Here is a 24,004-nt window from a genome sequence, read left to right as displayed (position 1 = left end):
GGGCCCGCAGGAGGGGGGTTTGTGTACTGTCAGAGGGGCGAATCGCTGTCTTTCACGCTCGGGATTTATTTTTCGGTAATAGCCTGCAAATCCGTTTTTATAACGGGCACTCGCTTGCTTGCCTTGATGGATTCATGTTTGTTTGTTTTTTAAGCTAAGCATTTTGTTTAATCCCAGAAACATCAGAACATTTTGTGTTCCTGCTTGTGGCAGCCAGGCCTTTAAGAGCTTTCTGTCTGCTGCCTCAGGGGTGGGAATGCCCCCATTTAAGCTGCTGTGGTCCTCGAGGTGAGGCCGAGAAGGGGCCGGTGCTCGGACCCTGCCCTTGGACAAGGCGGCCCAGATCTGCCGTGCTCTCCTCACCTTTTTGGTCAAGCAGCTTCCAGAGGCAGGCTACGAGCAGCTCTGGAGGTGCTGTGTTAGTGTTCTCTAACTTCAGCGGCGCTTTTCACAAGTAAAGAAAATGATGGATAATGACTTGCAGAAATTGTAAAATATACACTTCTGGCCATGTTCTTAAGTGCTAAATACAAAGTAGTTTTACAGAGGTCTTGTTTCTCTTGTTTCTTTTTTTTTTATTATTTTTTTACAAGTATGTCTTTAAATGGTCTCCAGTGATTTTTTTTTTTTTTAAATATCATTAAAAATTTCCCTTCAAAACAAATTGTTGGGTTTTTTTTTCTGTAGACAATGAAAACTTAAGACACTTATGTGTGTCTTTCTGCTTCTGTGAAATTTGGGGTGATATTTAAGGTATTCTAACGTGTCTTTCGTAGCTTTTGGGTGTATTGCCTTTGAGATGGATGAAACCAACTGCATCTAGACCAGTTGTGAACTACAGCAAGTGTTATTTATAAGTATTTCTGGTTTTATACTGGGTGATGATATTTACATCATGAACAAGAAAAGCTCTGTTTCAGAAATAATTCTGTGAAGTGCGTAGAAGGAAGGGTGCAAAACTTAGGTGTGTGAGTACCAGTAGAAAAACTCCCGAGAAGACCCAAGCCTGGAAACTTTTTCTCAGGTTAATGGTGTGCCTTCAAAGAGTACCTCTTACTAAATAAAGTTTCATACCACGTTTGACTATTAAGGAAGCAGGTGCCAGTGCCTTAAATAGCAAGGACTACTAAACAACTGGCGAATAGCAAGGAATGCACTGTACAGATTTTATTTATCCTTAAGATATTCAAGAAGTTAAATTGTCAGCCTTTTTTACTCTGAACAGTTATGAAACTGGTTTCTTTCAGAGGGTGGTCTGCAGAAGAAGAGGATACAGTGTCCGTTTGAGTTCCATCTTGTCCAGGACTGGTTTCCTGTCTGCTGTCAGCATGGCAGCATTGCTTAGAACTGCGTGGTCCAGATTCTTTCTGATGCGTTCAGTAGCAACCTGTAAGCAGGCCCTGCTGCAGAGTAAGTAGCGATGAAATCGTAGAGGTCCTATATTAAAATTTGTTCTTTGAGAGCCTTTTTCCTGTACGGTTTAAAGTAATGGAAGCAAAATTTTATTTGAACAGAATCAAGTCTGATACTCTGTGTTGTGTGCTGATAATTAAAGAATACCTTGATTTGTTTTTTCCTTTTAAGGCTTCCATGGTCCACATATGCTACTCCTCTAATTCCTTAACCGGCTTGTAAATGCCACCCGTCTTACCATTGATTAAGTTTGAAGATTTAAACTTTTTTTTTAGACTTACGAACAGTGGTGAGAAAAGGCTACAGCAAAATCTCTTTGCTTAACAAACAGAGAACAAGTGAAAACAGGCAATATTATTTCTCAGAGTTTTGTCCATGTTTTACATGTCAATAGAAAGATGTAGGGGAGATAGTGAAGGTGGTAGAAAACATAGGAACTGAGAAAATGTAATGGACATGTTACATTTTAGAGGTTAGTGGGCAAGGAGGGGAGAGAAATCTTAGGGAGAAATGCAAACTATTTGCAGTAATACTTGACCAGAACTCAACTTCTTAGTAACTAAGAATGGTTTAATTGGAAGAACTGAAGCATGAAAGTGCTAATAGAAATTCTAAATTTAAGAATTGTATATCTAAAATATATATTTAAACATATTGGCTATATCTAAATTTAAATTTTAGATATATTTTAGATATAAAATTCTGAGAGGAAAATAGATACATAACATACATAAGCAGATGACACCAAACTGGGTGGCAGTGTTGATCTGCTCGAGGGTAGGAAGGCTCTGCAGAGGGACCTGGGCAGGCTGGATCGATGGGCCGAGGCCAACTGCATGAGGTTCAACAAGGCCAAGTGCCGGGTCCTGCACTTGGGTCACAACAACCCCATGCAGCGCTACAGGCCTGGGGCAGAGTGACTGGAAAGCTACCTGATGGAAAAAGACCTGGGGGTACTGGTTGACAGCCATCTGAATATGAGCCAGCAGTGTGCCCAGGTGGCCAAGAAGGCCAATGGCATCCTGGCTTGTATCAGGAATAGTGTGGCCAGCAGGAGCAGGGAAGTGATCGTGCCCCTGTACTCGGCACTGGTGAGGCTGCACCTCGAATACTGTGTTCAGTTTTGGGCCCCTCACTACAAGAAAGATGTTGCGTTGCTGGAACATGTCCAGAGAAGAGCAACAAAGCTGGTGGGGGGTCTGGAGCACAAGTCTTACAAGGAGTGGCTGAGGGGACTGGGGTTGTTTAGCCTAGAAAAAAAGGAGACTGAGGGAGACCTTATCACCCTCTGCAACTACCTGAAAGGAGGTTGCAGTGAAGTGGGTGTTGGTCTCTTCTCCCTGGTAACGGGCAATAGGACAAGAGGAAATGGCCTCAAGTTGCATCAGGGGAGGTTTAGATTGGACATTAGGAAAAGAGGTATTTAAAAGAAGGATAGATGAGGTGCTTAGGGCCATGGTTTCAAGGTGGGATGGCAGGGTTAGGTTAACGGTTGGCCTTGATGATCTTAAAGGTCTTTTCCAACCTAAATGATTCTATGATAAAAGTTTCTTTTTGGTTCTTTCAGCTTTCCCAGTTTTCATAGAATCATAGAATAATCATAGAGCAATGGCCAGTTTCAGCTCTAATTGAGCTTTGGCCTTTTGTGCCTTCTCCCTGCATATGTGAACCACAGCTCTGTAATCTTCCTGCGAAGCCTGTCCTTGCTTCCAGAGATCATACCGTATCTTTTTCCTCTTGAGCTCCATGAGGAGTTCCCTGTTCAGCCAAGCTGGTTTTCTGCCCTGCTTGCTTGACTTAGGACACAGTGGAATTGCCTGCTCCTGTGCTTCTAAGGGGTGGTTCTTAAACACTGGCCAGCACCTGCGGACTCTTAAGCCCTGAAAAGCAGATTCCCAGGGTACTCTGCTAAATAACTCCCTGAATAGCTTAAAGGTCGCTGTCCTAAAGTCCAGGGCAGCAACTCTGCTGTCCTTTTTTGTCATTACACTGAAAATGTTAAACTCAACCATTTCATGATCACTGTGACAGCCACCTACCATCACCCCCCCACCCCACCCCCCCGAGTCCTTCTCTGTTCACAAGCAGCAGGTCTAGGAGGGCATCTTTCCTAGTTGGCTCACTGAGTACCTGGGAGAAGAAGTTACCTCCTACGAACTTCAAGAATTTCCAAGACCTGCTTGTCACAGCAGTATGACATTCCCAGTTGATGCTGGGGAAGTTGAAATCTCTCATAAGGACAAGGGCTATGGATCCAGGCATTTCTCCTAATTGCCTACGGAATAACTCATCAGTGCCTACATCCTGGCTGGGCGATCAGTAGTAGACACCCACTACAACAACTCCTTTGTTTTCTGTTGCCCTAATCCTTACCCAGAGGCTCTCAACCATCACTAACTGTACGGGCTGCGCAGTCAAACCTCTTCTTTACATACAGTGCGACACCCCCACCTCCCCTGCCCTGCCCATCCCTCCTGAACAGCCTGTAGCCCTCCAAACAAGCACGCCAGTCATGGGACTTGTTCCACCCAGTCTCACTAGTACCAATGATACCGTAGCTCCAGGAGCTGACCAAGGCTTCCAGTTCATCCTGTTTGTTTCTCATATTGTGTGCTGGTGTACAAGCATTTCAGATACGCTCCTGAGCCCTCCGTGCTGCCAGGAGCAGCGCAAATGTTCCCACTAGCAATGTCACCCTGCAGCAATGCCATGCCAACCCTCGGCATATCTACTGCAACCCTGTGGTATCCCCTTCCCTCATCAATTCTAGTTTCAAACTCTCTTGATCAGTCCCACCAGCTCAAGCCCAAAGATGCGTTTTCCCCATCAGGACAGGCGGATCCCATCAGGCCCCACTGTGGCAGGGCTTCGCTGGGCTCAGAAATGGACGCATGGGTTTGCGTCAGGTTCCGGCAGTAAAGGAAGGGGTTTGCCAGTAGAAGTCGACAACAGGCACCTCCCAGGGGCCCATCTTAGGCACGCATACCCACATGGGTGTGAAAGGCAAGGTACCTGTGGTATGGTTCCTATGTAAGGGACTGTTATTGTTTAACACCTTACGTTTACGGTTGGACTCGATGATCTTAAAGGTCTTTTCCAACCTAAATGATTCTGTGAAAAAATGGGAATGGAATCGTGGGAAAACTCAATTGGAAGGGACTTGGGGCGGTCTGTGGTCCAACTTCCTGCTCAAAGCAGGCTCACCTCTGCATTCACACCAGGTCACTCAGCGCTTTGTCCAGCTGGGTCTTTGATCTCCAAGGTGAGAGACTGCACAAACCTACAAACCTGTGGGTTTTGATTGCACTGGAAATCTGTGTAGTAAAGTGAACTTCTATTTCAACAGTATTTGAATTTTGTTAATCTGAGTATGATTATAACCCCCAATTAAGATTTAGAATGGAATGAAACTGTAAACATTCTTAAATTTGGCACAGCTCTGTTTTTACATCAGTGTTCTTTACTTGGTTTTTTTTTTTTTTTTTTGCAGATGGAGCTGTGTATCATGCTTGCCATAAATCTACATACTCAGTTCTCCCTGAAGACTACAATTGGTACTTAAACACGCTTCAATGTGTGGCCTTTTTATGTAGTGTTTATCCCAGGGCTACTTTCTCTGTTGCGAAGTTGTCATACAATGGTATCAAATACACCTTGTGCCAGTTTTGCATAGATGTCATAATTTTAACAAAAGTACTGTTTCTGATCATAATGATTGTGAAGTTACTGTATTTAAAAAAAATGAGCATAATGAAAAATGCAGGACTCGTTCTAAACGTGGTGATGACCCCGGTAGCCCCTGCAGTATTGTTCGTGGAGGAGCAAAAGTAGTTCAGAGCAGTCATTTTCATTGATGCTTGTTGTTAAGACAAAGTCCAGGTATACTAGTGCTGCTGCGTGGGAAACTTGACTAAAAACCAGAAAAGATGATGCAAATATAGTGAGAAACACAGCATCCGTGTCATACGAGGTTTTAGGAAGCTAATGTGTCACGGAAGTTAATAAGGAAGGAAGGTGAGAAGAGAGTCATATTCCCTCAAGGAACCTCTCAGTAGGACATTCTGTTCATCATGCCCATCATCTTTTATCAGATATAAAAGTTGGAATCCCAAACAGAGCTTTGTTCTCTATTTCTTTTGTAGGTGCCATACTTCTTATACAGGCATGATGTTCTAGGTATCACTGATGATCATTACCTCCGTCTGTTGCTACAGTTTTATATGTAATTATTCAAATTGTTAAAGATTTTTTTCCAGCCCATATTTCCAGCTATCTTTAATATTTTTATTTTAGCCTTGTTTTCCTCTCCATCCAAAAAAAGAAACCTGAAGATGGCTGGGGGGGCGGGAAGAGGAAGTTCAGATCAAGCATTTGTGACCCTTATTTTATAAAGGTTTATTTTGTAGAAGATTAAACACAGGGTCAAATCTGGTTTTCTTTGGGACTTGGGCTGTTCAGTTGCTCAGAATTTCTGAAAATTTTAATGGATATATTTAAGAGCATAAGTTTTTATTTTTATAGCAAAGTGGAACTTGCCGTGACATCAGATTTGAAGACAATTGTCTGCTACCACCCTTCGCTTGAGATTCCATATGAGCACACAAAAGTATGTCCAACTGCGTATGTTTCTATTTCTTACTCTTGTAAAGGCATAAGTAGTTCGCAGTTTTTAATCTTTAGGGCATCTGTGTTTAATTTGAAATACTTGAAGTACTTTTTTATTATGTCATCAGCATGTCTGCGACGTGAGTAAATGAATGTAGCTGCTGCCATGCGGAGGACCTTACTCTTAGTTGAATTGAGGGGCAGTTGCAGAGTAAGAAATGCTGAGGTGTCACAGCATACAGTAACTCAAATAGAATTAAATGGGCAACTCAAGTACTTGTGCACTACAGAGAAAAACCGTGTCTGTCTACAAGTGTACTCGACAGAGAGGATGTTTGGAATGCAGCGTATAGCTCAACACGCCCGACTCTGTACAGATGCAGCAGTCTGGGCAAGAGGATGTAAAGGGGTGCTGCTGCTGCTGCTGATCTTGCTCTCTTCAACTCACACTTTAAATTCCATTCAGCACTCTGGGCTCACCAACTCCAGAAAAAACTTTTAATATTGAATTTTTATCTATCAGTAGTACTCTTGAGTGTGTTCTTTACACCGACAAAAGTATGTCTAGATAAACTTTTTCTAGTGTACGCTTCTTGTTTCATTTTCCAATTCTCATGTGCTAGTAAAATACTGCAAGCAGTAGCTACATTGCTGAAGTACCCAATGTGAAAATTCTCCATTGAAAAATCAAAGCATTTTAGCACTCTTTGCCTGCAAGTTATATATCGGTATTTTTAAATTTACCGGTTGCGTGTCTCTCAGGAAAAACAGGTGTGAAAGACTAAAACAAGGCAAAATACTTGTAACAGTGCTAGTAGTTAGGTTTCAGGTTGAGAACAAACATCTTGGTCTTAGCAGATGCACAAACAATTAGGAAGTGACATTCTCCAAGGTACAAATAATCTAAAAGCTTTTTTAGCGATGATGATCGTCACTATGAATAAATTTCTAAATAGGAATGAGTGCTTTTGTATTAGTGGAACTGAAGCTTATGAGTCGGCTAGTGAATTGGAAGGATGACATCAGCAATAATGATGGCAGCACTGCTGATTTTGGGGGTAGGGTAATCAGCTGTAGCACCTGGGGTAATTAGATGTTTCTGCACATCTGCTCCACAGTGATGTGGTTTTGTTTGGGGCGGGCAGGAGGGGGATGTGTGTGTGTAAACAGCCTTTACAATAACAGGCACTCTTCTGTACTCTTCTGGTTTCAGCTGTTCAGAGTAAATTGCAATGCTATTTATGTAGCTTGGCTTTTTGATTTTCTTAAAAAAAGGATAAAAAAGAAATATATACACTACTGTTTTTACAGCCCATACCACGGCCAGATCCAGTGAATAATAAAGAAGAAACCCTTGATCAAGTTTTGAAATCCAGATTGACTGAAAAAGAGCTGCAGAACAACAGAGGCCCTACGATTGAAGAGCTCAGCAAAATGTTTTACACCACAAAACATCGCTGGTATCCTGTGGGACAGTAAGTGTTTATTTTTCAGTGTTTTTTCCTTTGGGATGTTAAAGGAGATACAGGAATAATTTAATGTCTAGATTCAACCTAGGATAAGTCACGTCAGACAAGCTACTGTTAGCACACGGGCTACTACATAAAATCTTAGGTGCAGTGCTATGTAAATGGAAGACTGTATTTCCTAAGGTTTTTTTTAATACTGCCCCTTTGGTAAGCTTTGCAACTTTTTTTTTTTTTTTAAAATACGTCACAGAGTAGAAATTTTTCATACCACCTAGTTAGCTAATGGTTCAGGTGATTTATTAAAGTTACATAAATGAAGTCAGCATAAGAGAATCTAGTATGGAGAATACCCTCAATGGATATAACTGAATACAGCTTGGAAATATGCATTGCCTATTCCTTAACAACTTTTCAGAAAAAAACTTAATGGGGTGATTCTCAGACTTAAGAATAGGAGAGGTTTTTCATTTGCTTGGTGTGCCTCGCATTCAGAAAGCTAGGGGGGAGAGGTGCAAATGCATATGAGTGAGCTTAAAGAGGAACTACATACATTCAGATATACCCTGGGAAACAAAGAGCATTCTAGTTTGCGTTACTCCTTTCCAGTGGGTGTTACTACACCTTTTGGTAGTTGCTAATTTTGTAGCTATGGAGACTTGATACAAGCAGAATTTTTTTTTTTTTTTTTTGTCCACAGGACACTTTTTAATTATTGTGTTTTGGGAGTAGATAAAAGGAATGAAATGGTAGAACTTTGTATGGCCAAGGGGTAGCTGTCACTTTAATGAGCATCAAACGGGATCTTCCTTGGGTTAGGGTACGTAATTAAGAGGGAAGAAAGGATCATTTTGTTGTGAATAATTTGTTTTTTTAGTTTGTCTGCAAAATATGACACTATTTAACGTACAATCTGGCATAACTCCTTTAAACGTCAAGTCTCCTTGTTCTGTAGCAATCATTTTAGCCAGAGGAAAAGCTGACGATGTAATAAAATTAACTTCACGCGAAGGATTAAGAATATACAGCAGCCTTTGTACCTGTTCAGCTGTAGAACCGATTGGATTATTGCGTGCCTGTGGCAGATGTCACAGTAGAAACGAGTAGCGTTACGTAACTCCATGAACAATGGGGACGACGTCTAATGAGTGGCGATGGGTTGGGCTCATGTCTCTTGTGTCTTGCGTACTTGTGTAACCTCCGGACCACTCGCTGGGTGGGGGGAAATAGCAGGAGAATCTAAGTCTCTCCAAAGCTCGCATTCACTGCAGCCTTTTTATCTTCTAGATATCACAGAAGACGCAGGAATCCTAATCCTCCCAAAGACAGATAATTAAGAGAACTTCTTGTTCGTCAGCACTTTGCTATTAATCTGTAATGGAAATAAAAATGACAGAAAATCAGACGTTTGGCAATTCCGTGTGAGTGCTACCACTAAGACATGCTTGACTGAATTTGTTGTTTTCTATTTCAAGTGGTCAACAGTAGAAAACCAGCAAAACTGCACGACTGAAACAGGGATCCGGTGAAGGCCGTGGCATATCCACGGTCAGTGAATGCACTGGTGATGGAGTGCTCCGACTGAACTAGGTTGGAGGTTTATCGTTGGTACAGCGAATGCACAGAAGCATTATGTCAGAATGAGAGGTCTAGAGCTGGACACGTTGGGGTTTGGTGTTATTTGGGGGAATTTTTAATTTTTTTTTCAGAAATCTAGTAACAGAAGTGCAGACGAGCTTGAATACTGAGGTACTTATGAAATAGTATTTATGAAAAATATTATGAGGTATTTATCAAAACAGTGAAATAGTTTTTACTTATTCTGTTATGCTTGTAAGATATTTGTTCCCGTGTTAATTCTGTATCAGCTGAGTGATTGTATTTAGAGCTAATGTCACGTACTGAAAACCAGCCGACTTGGTTAAATTTTAGCTTCCAAGGCGCAACAACTCACCCTTCTAAATCAACCAGCATGCCCATATATCTGAGGTAACTTCTGTGTGCATTTGTGGTTTGTGAGGTTATTTTTTTGGTTCTGGGTTTGATTTTTTTTTTTTAAACCCACCCCAACTACCATTCAGTGAGGATGCCATGTTTATCTGTAAATGGGAATAGCTGTAGCTCAGGCGAGGAAGAGTTCTTGAAGACTCCCAGCTCTGTCTAGCTTACCTAAGGGGAAGGACTGGCCCTTCACTATACAAAATGCTTTCTATTAAAGAAATTTGGTCTGATTCCGCTTCACAACTTTAGCATTTTGTAGTGCTTAAATGTTTCTGCTATTCTGAGCCATCTAGCATTTTTCGTCAGGGAAACGAGATTCTTTACTCCAGTCTACAGTTTTAGGCGTCAGCCTTCTGATAGAAAGGGCTCGCTTGGAACATTGTGCCTCTGCAGCGATCCCAGTGACTTCATTAAGTTGTCTTAGCAGATCCTAAAAAATAATCCGAAAATAATTATCCCATATACGTCACACATTTTGATTGTATTTCCTTTCCAAAGTGACTTGCGTAAGATGGGAAGGTTGTTGTTGCTTGTGTTAGTCTAGCGGCATTTTGCCCGCATGTGTTACCTACACATTTTGCTAGAAGTGGAGTACTGTGTGAAGTCTCTAATCCCAGTCCTTGTTGATACAAAGGACACTGACTTTTCTAAAGTGATTACTAAACCACCTTTTTTCCTCGAATTTCCTTTAATTTTGGAAAAAAAGTAATGTTGGATGCATGTAACAAGACTGCTAGTCTTAAGTTTTTTAAAAAAATTTAAATCTGCATTTTTAAATCCAAATGCCAGTTAGCTGGTAACGGTTTATCACAGCAGAGCATGAAATTGTTTTGCTTATTCTCCCTGTTGTGCTTGTAAGATATCTGAGTCTGTGCTGAAGCCTACACCAGTCAAGTGACTTCTGCTCCGTATTCTGTGACGTGTTGCTCGTGTGATAACAAGCGTGCTATCATGAAGGAATGAATGTCTGTTGTGTCTATGAAAAGGATCGCTGCTTACTCCGCATGTTCAATCGCATGACAGTAGTTTTTTTTTCTGCCTAGAATATAACTTTTAAAATAGTTTTTAGTAACTTGTAGTATGATGATTTTTAGTATTCTCATCAGTTAATGGTGCCTGCTACTGACACCAGTCCGTAAGTGAGAACCTCACATCTCATGTTTAGCATTGTTGTTATGTTCCACTGCATTAAAATGGAGCCCCCTTTATTTTTTTGGAAAGCTGAGACCTAATTTGTCACCGTTTGACTTTACTCCAGTGTAAGAAAAGATAACCTTGGATTAATATAAACTTCCAATTATTTTCCCCCCTCTTTCTCCCTGATACTTTTGCTTAGTGCTGCCTAATACTACTAAGACATTTGGCTTTACAGAAACCTCCTGTTAGGACATTTGTCTGTTCTTGTCTGTCAAACCCTGTTTATGATCAAACATCCGCAATCACTGTAGAAATGCTGGATTTCTCAATGTTTCCCAGACATTTTTGGATACTTTTCAGGAACTTTGAGGGCTGAAAATCTATGACGTGCTAGACAGCTGTCCTTTAAAGTACTTCCTCTTCTGACCAGTTACTGGAAACTGAGCTTAAAACACACGTGTTCACTACATGTACCCTCTGCCATTTTGTTATTACATTAATTCACAAACCCGGCATTTTAGAATCTTTCCCTGCATTACGCTGCCACTGTCAGTCTTTCTATGTTCTCTCTCACTGGATCTTTCTCTTGGGTGATCTGAAGCATGACCTGATTGAAATTCTGCTCTCGCAGTAATTCCACGCTGTCCTGACGCACCAGGTCTGAAACACCTCCATACAGCTGTCTTTACCTGTTTCTCTTCACTGCAAACTTGGAATAAAAAAATCCATCCATTTGGTTCTTGTCTCACTTCTACACAAAAGAACAGTCCATTTGAAAGTTAGTTCGGGATTTCTGTTTGCTGCTGCTCCTGTTCTTTGCAATTGAAAACTTCAGTTGCTTGGAATTGAGAGTGTTAAGTGGGCTCTGGTGTCTTTGCATACAGTTTTAGGTGCTCAGCTGTTTGCTTCGTATCTAGTAGTTACTAGCTGTTCCAGACCTTACTAGGCTCATTGCTCTAAGTAGTATACAGTTGGGGACATCTCACTGATTTTACTTTTTTTTTTTTAATGTCTCGGTAAAGGTCTTTTCGGGCTGTGCTTGCTGCCTGCCATTGGAAAGCTGTTTGTCCTCAATTCAGACCGTTTAAATCCCAGTTCAATGTATCTTGATGTCCTAGTGAAGAGAAAGTTCCTTCACTTCCTCTAGTTAGCCCTGCATTAAAAAAGGAAGCGTGCTTTAGCTGTTTCTATGCGCAAATTATGTCATTCTGCAGATTCTTGGTACTACCACCAGGAGGCAAACTTGCACAATAACTCAACTGGATTTGGCTGAAACCAGAGGATTTTGCAGTATTGTCAAGTTTAGGCTACAGGAGACATGAGCTAGCTGCTCTGCAATGACATTTGTAAGAACTTAAATAGAAGGAACTTCCTAGCAGATCTGAGAGTGGTTGGATTCCAAGGGTCAGAGGTTCTTGTGCAGGACTTTGGCTGTGACTGATGGGACCTCTGTAAGGGATGGCAGGGATGGATGTTCACGCTTCAACAAAAAAAGCCTCGCCCTCCCGGTTTTGAAAAAAGGGGCCAAGAGTGGAGCAGCAATGGGAGCCAGCTGCTGAGTACACCCCTGCCGCAGGTCTTTGGTCTTTGTGCCTCCGTTCATTCCTCGTGACTGTAATGGAGGTAGCAGCCACCCCTCACGTTACTCGGAGAGCTCCCCCCTGTCCCTTTGCTGTTGTTGTAGCTCTGAATTTCGGCTGCTGTGTCTGAACTCTGCATTTTTCACTTATTCCCATCTTTATGTATCATGCTTGTTCCATCCTCAAAACCAGTACCAAGTTATATAATGAAGAGATCAAACAGAAGCAGACTGCATTCCTCTAACAGAGGGCCTGTATTTTGTTTTAATGCTACAATAGGATAAGACTGACTTAAAGCCCACCTTTCACTGGAGTAAATGTCAGGCGAATTGTGTACCTACAACAGATAAAAGCTGGATTCACCTCTAAGTTGAGACAGCTACTAATTAGACATCTAAGCCTGAGTTAATCTTTGTAGGCTCCCCTTACACTCAACTGACACAAAAAAAAGTACTTACATGAGGCAGTTGATCTTATTTCAAGGTTTTATTGTCTAGAACGTGTCACATAAGCTGTTCTCTGGAGGTGATTTTTCTTTCTCATCTGTGAAAGGAGGATGAAGCTTAGCTGAGATTCAGATGCCTGTGTTGCAGCAAATAAAAGCAGACTTACCTTTTTTTTTTAAGAGACCATATATGTAAAAGAAAAATACTCCACTTAATTTTAAGACAAAAACATTTTTTGCTGTTTCTGCTAGCCTTCAATCGCATGTAGTCCACATATAGGAACTCTCTTCTGTATAGAGTAATTCACACACATTTAATTTGTAATTTTTAATAAATTGTGCATAGGATTTTAATCTCCTTATATTTAATCAATCCTCCAGTGCTAAAAGGTAATACTTAAGCTGTTATTTTTTTGTTTCATTTGGTGTGTAGTCACAGGAGACATAAGATAGTTACTTATTTTATGTATCTTTACAGTACTTCTTCTAATGAGCTCATGATCCCAACTGTTACCTCTAGGTGCTTCTAGAAAAATAAACACAATAAATGCTAATTCACTGGGTCACTTGCACGGGATTCCCTGGAAATTTAAAACATGATATACACAAAATGTTAGCTCCACTGTATGTGACTCCAGCTGTTGGGACACTGCACACCAGCAGGTGAGAGCTGTGCGGAAGCTGCCTGAAGCAAACGGCACATTTGGGCAGCAATTTTGCGTTGCGCGGCTTCTAGAGCAGTTAAAGCTGATGGCCTGGAGTACCGCCTTTTTGTGAGAAACTATAATCAATGTATCACAAAGTTTTTCATCACCTAGAGGCACCACAGGCAGCTGGAATGGCCAACACAGCCGAGCAACTTTGCCAATTAGTCTCTCTGAAAAATCAGAAAAGTAAGAAACACAGAAACCTGTTGTGCTTATATTCAGCTTTACTGCTCATCAAGACGAAAAACTGTCTTGGGTCAGAGGCAGCTTACTGTTTTGCATAAGGCCAGTTCTGACTGCTACCAAAGTTTACAATTCCTCAGCAAAAGAATCTCCCTACTAGCGAAACATGAGGTATCATAGAAGAAGAATTCTGGAAGAGCTGGTTTTTAGCATCTCTTCTGCCAAAACTAATAAAAGTTTAACCATGTCAGGATCACAGAAAATTCAAATGAACAGTGAAAAGTGACTGTTAAATTCAGGTACTTGCATTAAGCCATTATCATGTAGAATAAAAATTAGCCTAAATAAAAGATTACACTATTAAAGCATGACCCTACTCTACAAACATGCATTTCCTACTCACTAATGCAAACAAAACAGAGCTTTATAGTTTCACGTAAAGATTAGTGTTTCTTAAATACTGCTAGTCTTTGTCATTATTCAAATTTATGTTGTATTTGTTTAAACAAATAATACGCTAGTAGCATTTTTCTGAAGTCAACATCTGTAGGAGTTACACCGGGTCAGAGCTGTGCCACAACAGAGGTCTTCACCTTCTGTTTTAGTTAAGACACACTTTGAGAATTTCCACTGAATAATAAACTAATGCCAGGAAAATGTTTTCCTCGACCCCTAATTAGTTAACAATTGGTCGGTATGCAGCAGTGTAAGGCTTCACATCCCTTTTCACATTTTTTTGTCATCTTGTAATTTTTAATCCTGACTGGTTTAAGTATGTGTTCACATGTAATTTTTCCAAGAACACCTCATATCTTTATAGAACTCCCTTTCCCCCAAGCCATTTTAAAATCCTGGCATTAGTGATGGGGAAACAGGGTGGCAGCGAGTTCCACAAATTTTAGAATTGGATCAAGAAAAAGGATTTCCTATCCCGAGCAGAGGCAGAGTACAAACAAAATTCATGGCAAGTTCACCATAAGCAGAGATAAGAAAAACAACAGAGAAATTCCCTTTCTAGAGCATACATTTGTTTGTTCAAATCTGCTAAAATAAACGTGCTGTTTGTTGGCTGCACGGGTTACAATTCTTTGACTTTATATGGCCATATTTGTTGAAGAAAAAGACTTGAAATGAGCCCAAAGAGGCCACTGGTAAGGCTGAATGGTGACACAATGGCCTGTGAAGAGCAGAGCAGCTGCGGTTAGTGCCTACACGGCGCTTAGCCAGTCCTTGTCCAGACCGAGGGCAAAACCACCAATCGCTGGAACTGGAAGAGTGTTTTGCTTCACTGCGACCAAGATTTTAACTCGTGACTTCGTGGAAAGGATACACGAGAAACCTTGTATTTCTTTTAAGAGTGATGCATTTGTCCTGCAGTCAGAATACCTGCATCTACACTTCACCTCAGCCAGAGGTGGTCCCCAGCAGCAGATGATACTCGGGGTCCCTCTGAGCATGTCCCGACCGCCGCAGGCTGGGGAGCAAGCTCAAGCTCTGGCAGCTGATCCCCCCACCCCTCTTCACTACTCCCCCCTGTTCCACCTAGCCCTCCTCAAAGCAATGGCTGCACGCCCCCACAGGGAGAGTTCACACCAAGCGCTGCTCCCAAGATCCCACCGTGTTTGACTTCACCCTGCGTGGTCTTCTACACTCCTCAAGCTGATGGTGCACCCTCAAACATCACCGCATCCCAGAATGTTAATACATACCCTTGCTGTCACGCTAGGAAAGCACCGTTCTCACAGGCTGCAGTACAGTTCCACATAATTTCAGATACTTCAAACTGTAAGACAGATACACAAAAAAAGCAAGAATTACATTTTGGGTCTCAGGGGCACCAGAAAGAGTCCAAAGAGCACTGCAGGATGTGAACATAGGAGTCTGCTCCCAAGGGAATGAGCCCAGCTAGTGTGAATATAAACCAACCCTCTTGGCACCTGGGACTTTTTTTATTTAGAAATACGAGCATGCCCTCTGAAATCAGGTAGCTGGGACTGACATTGTTTTTACAGACAACCTGAGCTCAGACTGTCTTTGTTCAGACTACCAAGTTTGAATGAGTCTGGGACAAGCTTACCAAGACACACAAAACCAGCAACTCACACACATGAATTCCTGTTCTCTAAACAACTTGAGTCATCAAGATTGTCCAATCCAGTTCAGAGATGCCCCAGTTGAGACTCCTGTAAAAATAAAAGGATTTTTCATCTGGATAAATAAAATTAAATATGCAGATAAGAAAGTGCATTTCTATAACTTCAAACAAAATCTGGATTTAGGAACAAGCATCTTCTTCAACAGTCACATCGGAGTGAATGAACTGTACCAAAGGTCGCTAAATGTCAACGTTCTGTAATTCTCAGCCTTCAGAGGATCAAAGAAATCTAAAGAAATGGTTCAAGTTGAGGCATTTGGCAAAATAATGAGGTGAAAGGCTTTCAAAGTTTTCTGGAGAAAAAAAAAGAACAATAATTGGACATCATTCTTAAAATCTTCATTTAGGCATTACTAAATAAAAATGCTGTGTTTCCATTTCAGGGCCAGTGAAATGTCAACAAAAGAAAACAGTGGTATAAAAAACAAATTAAAGAGCTGTTTTTCAGTTAGTCTCAGGACATAAGGGGTATATTTATTTAAAAATCTGTGATGCTGGCAAATAAGCTGTTCGCTTTAGATAGCTTGCCAGGTGGTGTTTTTGGTTTTGGTTTTTTTTTTTTTCCTTTCAGCTGTACTCATATGAGAAATTAATTTTGCTAGAAATACCCTACCAGTTCAGCACAGATTTTTTTAACAATTCATCTCCTTACTTGGTGTACTCTCACCCCCTTAGAAGTGCCCAAGGAGCTGATTCTGAAAATGCCCAAGGAGATTAAAAGATACGCTTCAACTGATTGTTGAAGTCTGTCAGAAGCATAACTGATCAGTCGTGGGGAATTTCATTGTTGTTGCTGCATCTTTTCCATCAGCCAGTCCAAAGGGATTTCATTAACATCTCACTAGTACCTCTGACTAAGTAGGAATTTTGACTAGATTGTGAAAGCTTCTAGAAATAATCTGTTTTCAAGTGTTAAGTATATAAATGCAAATTGAGTGGAAACAGCTGTTATTTACATTCTCTGGATGCAGGATTCCACTCCCTCATGGATAGAAAAGAAAATGTCATTGAAAGAACATGAAGAAATTGGGAAAGTATGGACATAGTAAAAATATATGCAACGGACCACATTGTTGGGTGGTATAAATCAGTACAGTTTCACAGGTTTGCCACCGTAACAATCTATAGCCCACCTGCCAGGAGGACTTGAAGAACTCACCTATTTCTTGGAAAAGCAGAGGGGGGGTTTTGAAGGAATGTACATGCTGAAAACAAAAGCATATGAGCAAATTCATGTTTCAGTCTTTTATGCAATGGCTAACAGAGCGCCAGGCATTTTCAGAAATAGTCTCACAGAACAAAGTCCCCATTCACAGTAAGATTTTGCTATGGACTTCTGTTAGTTTGAGATTACGTTCTTGGAAAAATTACAAAAGCTCCTGAAAAATGCAAGTAGCATATTCTAGACCAGAGTGCCTGAAAGTGGAGGACTGTGCTGGATGGAAAAGAAAGCAGAGTCTGGAAGCTCACCCCTTCAATGGACCCAAAGCTTTATCTTTTTATCAGCCCAGCAGAGGTCCTCCTGTGTGTCCTCTGTACCTGACCCCCTTCACTTACCTGAAGCAGATCTCCACCGTCACATGTTCCACTGGAAAGCTCATGCTCCCTCCTGCCATGCCTGCTTCTGTCTGCAACGTCACTAGCAACCACCTGGAGTAAAACGAACAGTAGCAGACTGTCCTCAGAAAAGGTTAGGCGTGTTTAAAAACGTACACAAAACACATCTGCTGATATCATTTGGACCAAACCGCCCCAGTCAAATCAGCCTTAGGAACCTGGGCTGGGGAATTAAAGGTGGAATTGTTTTGCTGGGTTTTCCTGACAGACGGGAAAAGGAGCTGATAAAAGCAACACAACTAAAGCTTAAGCACCGCAGAAACACTTGGTTCTCAGAGCCTGTAGAGTGATTCCCTCCAGCATTGGTTCTGTTTGACTTGGGATTGCTCTGTGCCTGCCAGCAGACAAAAACCATCACAACACAGGCAAACGTGGGACAGAAATTTCATTCATGTTCCATTTTAGACATGAACTCTCGCCTGCTGTTCTGTCTTACGCAAATGATACATCCGACAGCTAAATGCATCCTTTAGTTCCTTCCCAGAAGAGAGACTGATCCACAGCAGCAGGTTTTGCAGCTTCCTTCCGTCTAGCGTGATGTGGCCTGAAATGCTGGGGAAAAATTCCGCTGTGCCTCAGGCATTTTTCTGGATCAAATTTATTCCCAGAGGGATAATTTATCAGAGAACTGAGCTCTGAAGAGAATGCTAAAAATAGTGTTAAAATTTTGAAATACAGGGCAATGGCACTGAAAGTCGGAAAAGATGTCTAGCCCAAACTCACACTTTATAAAAGGCTTTGCATATTTTGTAATAATTACGGCTATTATTTCCCCTCCCCCATTCATTTGCAAAGACAGAAAGATAATAACAAACTTCAGCAAATCTGAATTTGGTTACACAGAGCCATCTGTTAATTCTGGTATATGGCAGTAGAGGGCATCTAAGGACTTCAAGTCACATATGGTAAGGGATTAAAATCAGATGGCTGAAGGAGTTACTGCTCTCATCCCCAACCATTCACCCCACCCCATGACAGAATTTGCCACCTCACGACCGAACAGCTCATGAAGCTGCTCCTGAATGACTGCAGTTTTGAGCCATGCTGAAACTGGGACTGATCTTAACGCACCAGACGGAAAGCTGAAGCTGTTTAGGCGGAGATGCGTGAGTTAATTTCCCATCCCTGCTGCAGGCAGCGCTCTGTCACAGCCAGGGGAAGGACGGTTCAGGTACAGTTCTCAGGAGAGATGGTAACTGCCTCAAGCAGTCTATCCAATTTTATCTACTACTGTTTGAGCTTTGATTTCCACAGACCTGGCAAAACTGCTTCCAGGAGGGTGCAAGCAATCCTGGGAACAGACAGGCAGTGCCAAGAAAAGGCGAGCTGTGGACCAGTGCTCTTCCTTTCCTTAACCAGGAAGAGTAGCCCCATGTCTATTTCCTCTGTCGAGCCCAAAAAATGCCAGTCTGTCTCTCTGGCCTGTATTTCAGTTTACATCCTCCCAACGTGCCAATCGGTTATAGGACGATGCCTTGAGCCTTCCTGACAAAAAGCAAGCATTAATCGTGACAAATAAAGAGAGAGAAGGCAGATGGCAGCTAGCACCGTTTTCTTGTCATCTGTTCAGGTTTGTATGACATTCCACGTCCACCCTCTCTTTATACTGAAGCAGGGAACGCAGCCGTGCCTGTCTTGAGCCGAAAGAAGCCAACACGCCAGAGGCAGGTTAAGTTCATTACCTGACACTAACATTTAACACACTAACCTGAAAAATGCATTTGATCCGAGCAGCATATGCACATACCATGGGCAGCATATTTTCAATTAACTGTAAGAAGATTAAAATTATATAAAGACATTAGTACACGTTGATTATCCCATTATTCAAACTCCTCAATACAGCAACATGTAAGGCCTTATGCTGAAGTCGATTATAGCCTTAGTCTGAAATTTAAAAGTGGCTCATGCCCAGGAAAAGGTTCTACAACTCATTTAATGATTCACAGTACTCCTGAAATGATATTCATCTGTCTGCTTTCCATGGCAGCACTTTCAGTCATAAACACTTAATTGTAGGAATTCATCCTCAAGGCCAAATAGCTCTGGGTGAATTAAACCATCTTTAATACAAGAACTAGAACAGACATTTAAAATAAATCTTTTTCTGATCGGAGACCATTTATTCAGAGACATATAACCCAGTTTCTTCTTCACCTTCGTTTTGCTTTGTGCTCAAAACTCTCTCCTCTGGAGATAGCCACTGCATCACCTGTTTTAATTTTCCTTATTAGTTTCAGAACTGACTCTTCGCCAACAAAGGAACTTTAATTACTTACGGATTGGCAGAGCACAGGAGAGCTGCCTGCATGCCGTCTGTCAAGAAAACTTTTTTCACAGACATTACTTGCTCTCTTTTACTTTGAGAAGTAGGACTCGCAACTGGCAAGAAAACATCTCAAGCCTCCTCAAGCATAAAAGGCTTGTTTTTTCTGGCAGCATCTAGAACGAGAATGCAAGATTTCACAGTGCTTTCAGCTGTGCTATCTCTAGGATTTTTCTAAAACAAAGACAAGAGTGTACATTTCTCAAAAAATCCAGAACTACAAAATAGTGTGGTTGTGAACATGTGTATGCATAGGTGTATGTCTACATATATGCCTGTGCACTCTTTCTCAGGCATAAACACGCTTTCTCAGCCAAAAAACAAGGTAAATAAATATTAGAGTCACAGCATCTTATATCATAATCGGAATATTGAAATCCATAGCAAATATTCTAGTAGTTGTTTAAAATTACTTCTATTAAAACAGTTCTTGCCAGTAGTCTTCTTCCCTATTGTGTTCATAAAAACGAAGTATGGTAGGGAAGAAAATGCTGTCAAGGCATGTATATTTACAAATTATCCTCAGGTAACTTTCAGCAACATTTAGCTAGTTTTCGTCAGAGTGAAATTGCTTATATGCTCACAAAATAACAAAGTGACAGAATAGACTTTTGCTCACTCTTTATAAAGAAGCCTAACGTAGTATAAGGTGAAAACTGCTGTGTAAATAGTCTTTTTTTTTTATACTTAGTACCCTGTGTCACCACATTCCACTTTTCCTTAAGTCCAGCCAAATTATTTTTATGTTATTTTGTTTTTACTTTAAATTGTAGATTAGAGAAACTATAAAAGCACTACATTTAATGTTTTTAATTAAAGATCCTAAGTGTGTCTAGATAAACTCTTACTCAATTCAGTTGAGGCCTTTAGATGCTACCCTAAGTTTTAAATACTATAAAGCACATGACGAGATAAGAGAAGGATTTAAATTCCACCTTTTGATGGTCAGAGCTTCATGCTTGCCAGTGATTATCTGTCTACCTATCCACTGAACTAAAGGAAATGACCCTTCTTTTTCTCGACCCTCTCTGAAAGAAAATAATCTGGATGTTATTTCAAAGTACTGCTCTCTTGGTGCTACTCTTGATGGTTTGCTTTTAAATTACAAGTGCTGGTTTTCTGTTAGAACACCACTGATTCATAGAAATTATTCACTGGATTTTTGATTATTCTCTTTTACCAAATGTATATTCTTAAGAAAGGTAGAGCATTCACATCTGAATACATAAAAATGACAGGAAATAAGGTGGCAGCTGGTTAAGAGTAAAATTGTTCGCTATACATCATAATTTATTTCATCAAAACATTCTGTTCCTCCAGCAGCTGGAAAGAGCAGAGTGATCCCATTTACGAAAATATTTGTTTTCTCTCTGCTGTATTTATTATGTTTTAGGAACTCTTTGTGAAACAAGCAAACCCTACTCCTGACTGCTGAGTGAGAAATTCTCTAAGGTCTCACATTGCAGACCTTGTTTGCACTGCGGAGCTATGATTAACTTGTTCTAATTTGTTTGAGATAAAGGCTCAATATGCATATTTCTCTGCTCGACAGCCAGACATGCTGCCTGACCACGGTAATCACAGGACAGGGAGGAACCGTGGCAGTTAACACGTTGTCATTTAGATCAGTTCAGGTAAGCAGTTGTCAAAATACGGTCAATAAATAAGACACATGTGGTAAGCAATAGCTGGCCTTTTAACTAAAGCAGATCTTATCTGACCAAATGATATGTCATACATAATGGATATTCTGTGCTGCATCTTTAGGGAGTAAGGATGCAGAGTGCAAGGAAAGGCCCCGTGTATTCTTTCAGATAAATCTAGCCAAATAAATCAGTAAGCCGCCTCAGCAAATCAAAGTAAATTTAGCAAAATCAGCTGGGCCAAAAATGCATTACCCCCTCCTCCACTCACGTCATATTATATAAATAAATCAGCGTGCTAGCTCTCCAGTAAATTTGGCATGCTTTTCAGGAACAAAGTGAAAATAATTTCGAGCAACAGGCACTTCACACTATTGTAAAAACGTTGCTGCCTCCTTCCTTGGGCATGAAAGGGATTTTGCCTGAAGGAAAAATAAAAAACAAATCCACTCGTCCCTCCCCTTCTCTTTCTGAGCACGTACGTCAGAAACATAATATATTCTGTTTGTCGTTTTCAAGAACTCTTAATGTTCATGTTTTCACTACTAATATAAATCTCGATTAAAAATACCTACTATATGGATGATATACTGCCCAAAGCAAAACGTTCATGCACAGTAGAAAGTATCTGGAAAAGAAATCAGAGATTCCTTAAGTTTGTGCCTTTCATCTCCAGTCGGATGATACGCCTCTAGAACTGGCTCAGAAGCACTGGTAACTGTATACATACAGGCAATATTTGTCCTAGAATTGCTGCCCCAAAACATACAGACTAAATATAAATAAAGCACTTGCTTTGAACAGTACTTAGAAATTTTAAATCCCCATTTGCACAAACTGATTTTCTCTTCATATTAATGACTGTGTAGAAGAATTACTGTTTGTTACATGGCAAATTAAAAAACCTTCCTTTGTTTACATGACGGGAGGCTAAGTTTTCAGAGTGCTGCTGCTTTTGTCTTTCTCCATTTCACATCTTTCTCCTACTCCATTCTAATTTTTTTTATGTAGTAGAACACTGAAGGCAGACCAAGTATGCATTAAACATCCTAATGCCAAAGAAGCTAAAAAGTAGCTTAAAGTAGTTTAATGCACCACATGTGGCCCATAATCCAAAAAGTAATTTAATTTAATCACCTTTTCTTACACTTAAAAATTATTTTTTTTTCTCCCCTGTGACTGTGTGAAAGACTCGGGCAGGCAGAGGAGAAAAGCAGCTAACTAACATTGTTGAAAGAAACAGTGAAATACTAACGTATTCCACTGAGCCTATAGCACTTACGGAAGCCTCATACCAGAGAATAAAGGTAACTGTGAACTCTTATGAGGTGCCAAAAGTGTCATTTAAAGATCGATTTGCAGTTTTTAAGTTTGAATTTCATTACTCTTGTAAATTTATCAGATCTTTAGTACTATTTTTAACAGACATTAACTTCTCATGAAAAAAAAAATTAACAGAACTCTGTTTAGGAAAGATCCTGCTGATATACTGCCTATTTAACTTTTATGCTACCTTTTTCATAACAATATCTCAAGTTTTAAGTAACAAGTATTTATTGCATTCTTCTGTTCTTGTTTCTCATTCACCACATAAATCATGGTCTTCCTCTCTCTGCCTTTATAGCAGCCAGCTGTGGTCTTAGAAACAAATTATTATGACTTCAAGTGACGAATAAACAGCAGAAGCAAAGGAAGTCTTGAGGTACTATCCACATAAAAATGCCATTATAGGGAAAAAGAATTACAGGAAAGCTGTAAAAAAGCAGCTCTGCATCTAGACAAGATGCATTCCATTTCTCTAAGATGAATTAGTGAACTTTAAAGGAATAGCTTCAGTTTGAACACTATTATATCAAAACAACATATTTTTGAGCAAAAGCTCTGTGCCTGCATGTACAGATACAGAATTATTTTAGTAATAAAAATAGATCTGCATTCCTCGTGTTGTTGTTCTTCTGAACATAGTGAAGCCAGTGCAATTCTGAAAAAGTAAATTAGATTTTACGCAAGATCTCACATCATCAGCAGCAGAACTGTCAACTAAATTTCAAAGGACACAGACACATTCTCTCCCCTCTTCGTATCTATCCAACGAAAAGTTAGTAGGGATTCCACAAGAGTCACTGGAGGCTGAATCTGAGGCTATCTGAACTGCACGGACAAAAACAGGAGCAAGAATGACCTTCAAGAGCTAAATTGTTTTAAACCATTTCTGAGAATGCTTAAGCAAGAAAGCCCATGTTTGTTCCTCGGAACTTATTTTAAATCTGCAGTGCTGTCAGTGACTTAAACCACCTTTTTTCATAAACTTAATATATTAAATTCAAAAGCACCCAGGCATTGCAAACAGATGAAACCGTACTGACCAATTCACTTAACAAAGTAGAGGTTTTTTTGCTCAGATGAATATGCTTAACTACTAAAAACAGCGCATATTTTTTAAGAGAACTATAAAAATCTAATTCTCTTCACTCATCCCCTGATGTTTAAAAATTGGAAGTCATAGCTGTTACAAAAGCCTTCAGGAACTGTCCTCCACGGTCCTTTTTATTTTGGTTTGGTTTTGGTTTGTTTTTTTTTTTTAAGAAAAGTGGAATTTCGAGAGTTATTGGGGAGTACGACCCAGGAGCGTCCCCGTGGGAGCTTCCTCAGAGCAGGGGAGCCGGCGTGCCGGTGCTGCCCCGCTCCCTCAGCCAGCCTGATACATATTCATTTATCTCTTTGAT

At 40.6% G+C, this 24,004-nt stretch overlaps 2 protein-coding genes and 1 long non-coding RNA gene across 7 annotated transcripts in view; 2 read left to right on the top strand and 1 right to left on the bottom strand.

The window, feature by feature from the left end:
- The first annotated feature begins 7 nt into the window (after positions 1-7).
- Positions 8-8,853, top strand: MRPL42 (mitochondrial ribosomal protein L42). Its single transcript, XM_009645608.2, has 6 exons — positions 8-75; positions 1,248-1,410; positions 4,904-4,967; positions 5,935-6,019; positions 7,330-7,493; positions 8,772-8,853. Exons 2-6 carry the CDS (start codon positions 1,329-1,331, stop codon positions 8,815-8,817), a joined length of 441 nt encoding a protein of 146 aa, XP_009643903.1. The 5' UTR covers positions 8-75; positions 1,248-1,328; the 3' UTR covers positions 8,818-8,853.
- On the bottom strand, positions 1,403-22,204 carry LOC118452965. 5 transcript variants are annotated; one of them, XR_004842847.1, is made up of 8 exons: positions 21,854-22,204; positions 19,589-19,751; positions 17,250-17,342; positions 15,615-15,720; positions 15,247-15,320; positions 12,661-12,745; positions 8,525-9,915; positions 1,403-1,437 (listed from the first exon to the last, which is right to left on the bottom strand). It is a non-coding gene; the product is annotated as an uncharacterized LOC118452965 (long non-coding RNA). The 5 variants fall into 5 exon arrangements; XR_004842845.1 differs by lacking the exon at positions 1,403-1,437 and adding an exon at positions 19,018-19,080 and having other exon boundaries at positions 9,831-9,915; positions 21,854-22,199; XR_004842844.1 differs by lacking the exon at positions 1,403-1,437 and having other exon boundaries at positions 8,779-8,856; positions 21,854-22,197.
- A 126-nt stretch (positions 22,205-22,330) lies between these two features.
- SOCS2 (suppressor of cytokine signaling 2) overlaps positions 22,331-24,004 on the top strand; it is a 7,209-nt gene continuing 5,535 nt past the window's right edge. Inside the window, exon 1 of the mRNA XM_035901003.1 lies at positions 22,331-22,349. Within this exon, the coding sequence (XP_035756896.1) occupies positions 22,331-22,349 (19 nt within the window). The remainder of the gene's footprint in view (positions 22,350-24,004) is intronic.

This window comes from Egretta garzetta, unplaced genomic scaffold (genome assembly GCF_000687185.1).
Source record: "Egretta garzetta isolate BGI_Z169 unplaced genomic scaffold, ASM68718v1 scaffold38, whole genome shotgun sequence".
NCBI classification, from domain to species: domain Eukaryota; kingdom Metazoa; phylum Chordata; class Aves; order Pelecaniformes; family Ardeidae; genus Egretta; species Egretta garzetta.
This window is presented reverse-complemented; position numbering and strand designations above follow the sequence as displayed.

Coding starts and splice junctions, on each gene's coding strand:
- MRPL42 (XM_009645608.2), top strand. CDS start 1,329: ATGGCAGCATTGCTTAGAACTGCGTGGTCCAGATTCTTTCTGATGCGT. Junction 1,411..4,903: donor TAAGCAGGCCCTGCTGCAGA/GTAAGTAGCGAT, acceptor TTTTTTTTGCAG/ATGGAGCTGTGTATCATGCT. Junction 4,968..5,934: donor CTCCCTGAAGACTACAATTG/GTACTTAAACAC, acceptor TTATTTTTATAG/CAAAGTGGAACTTGCCGTGA.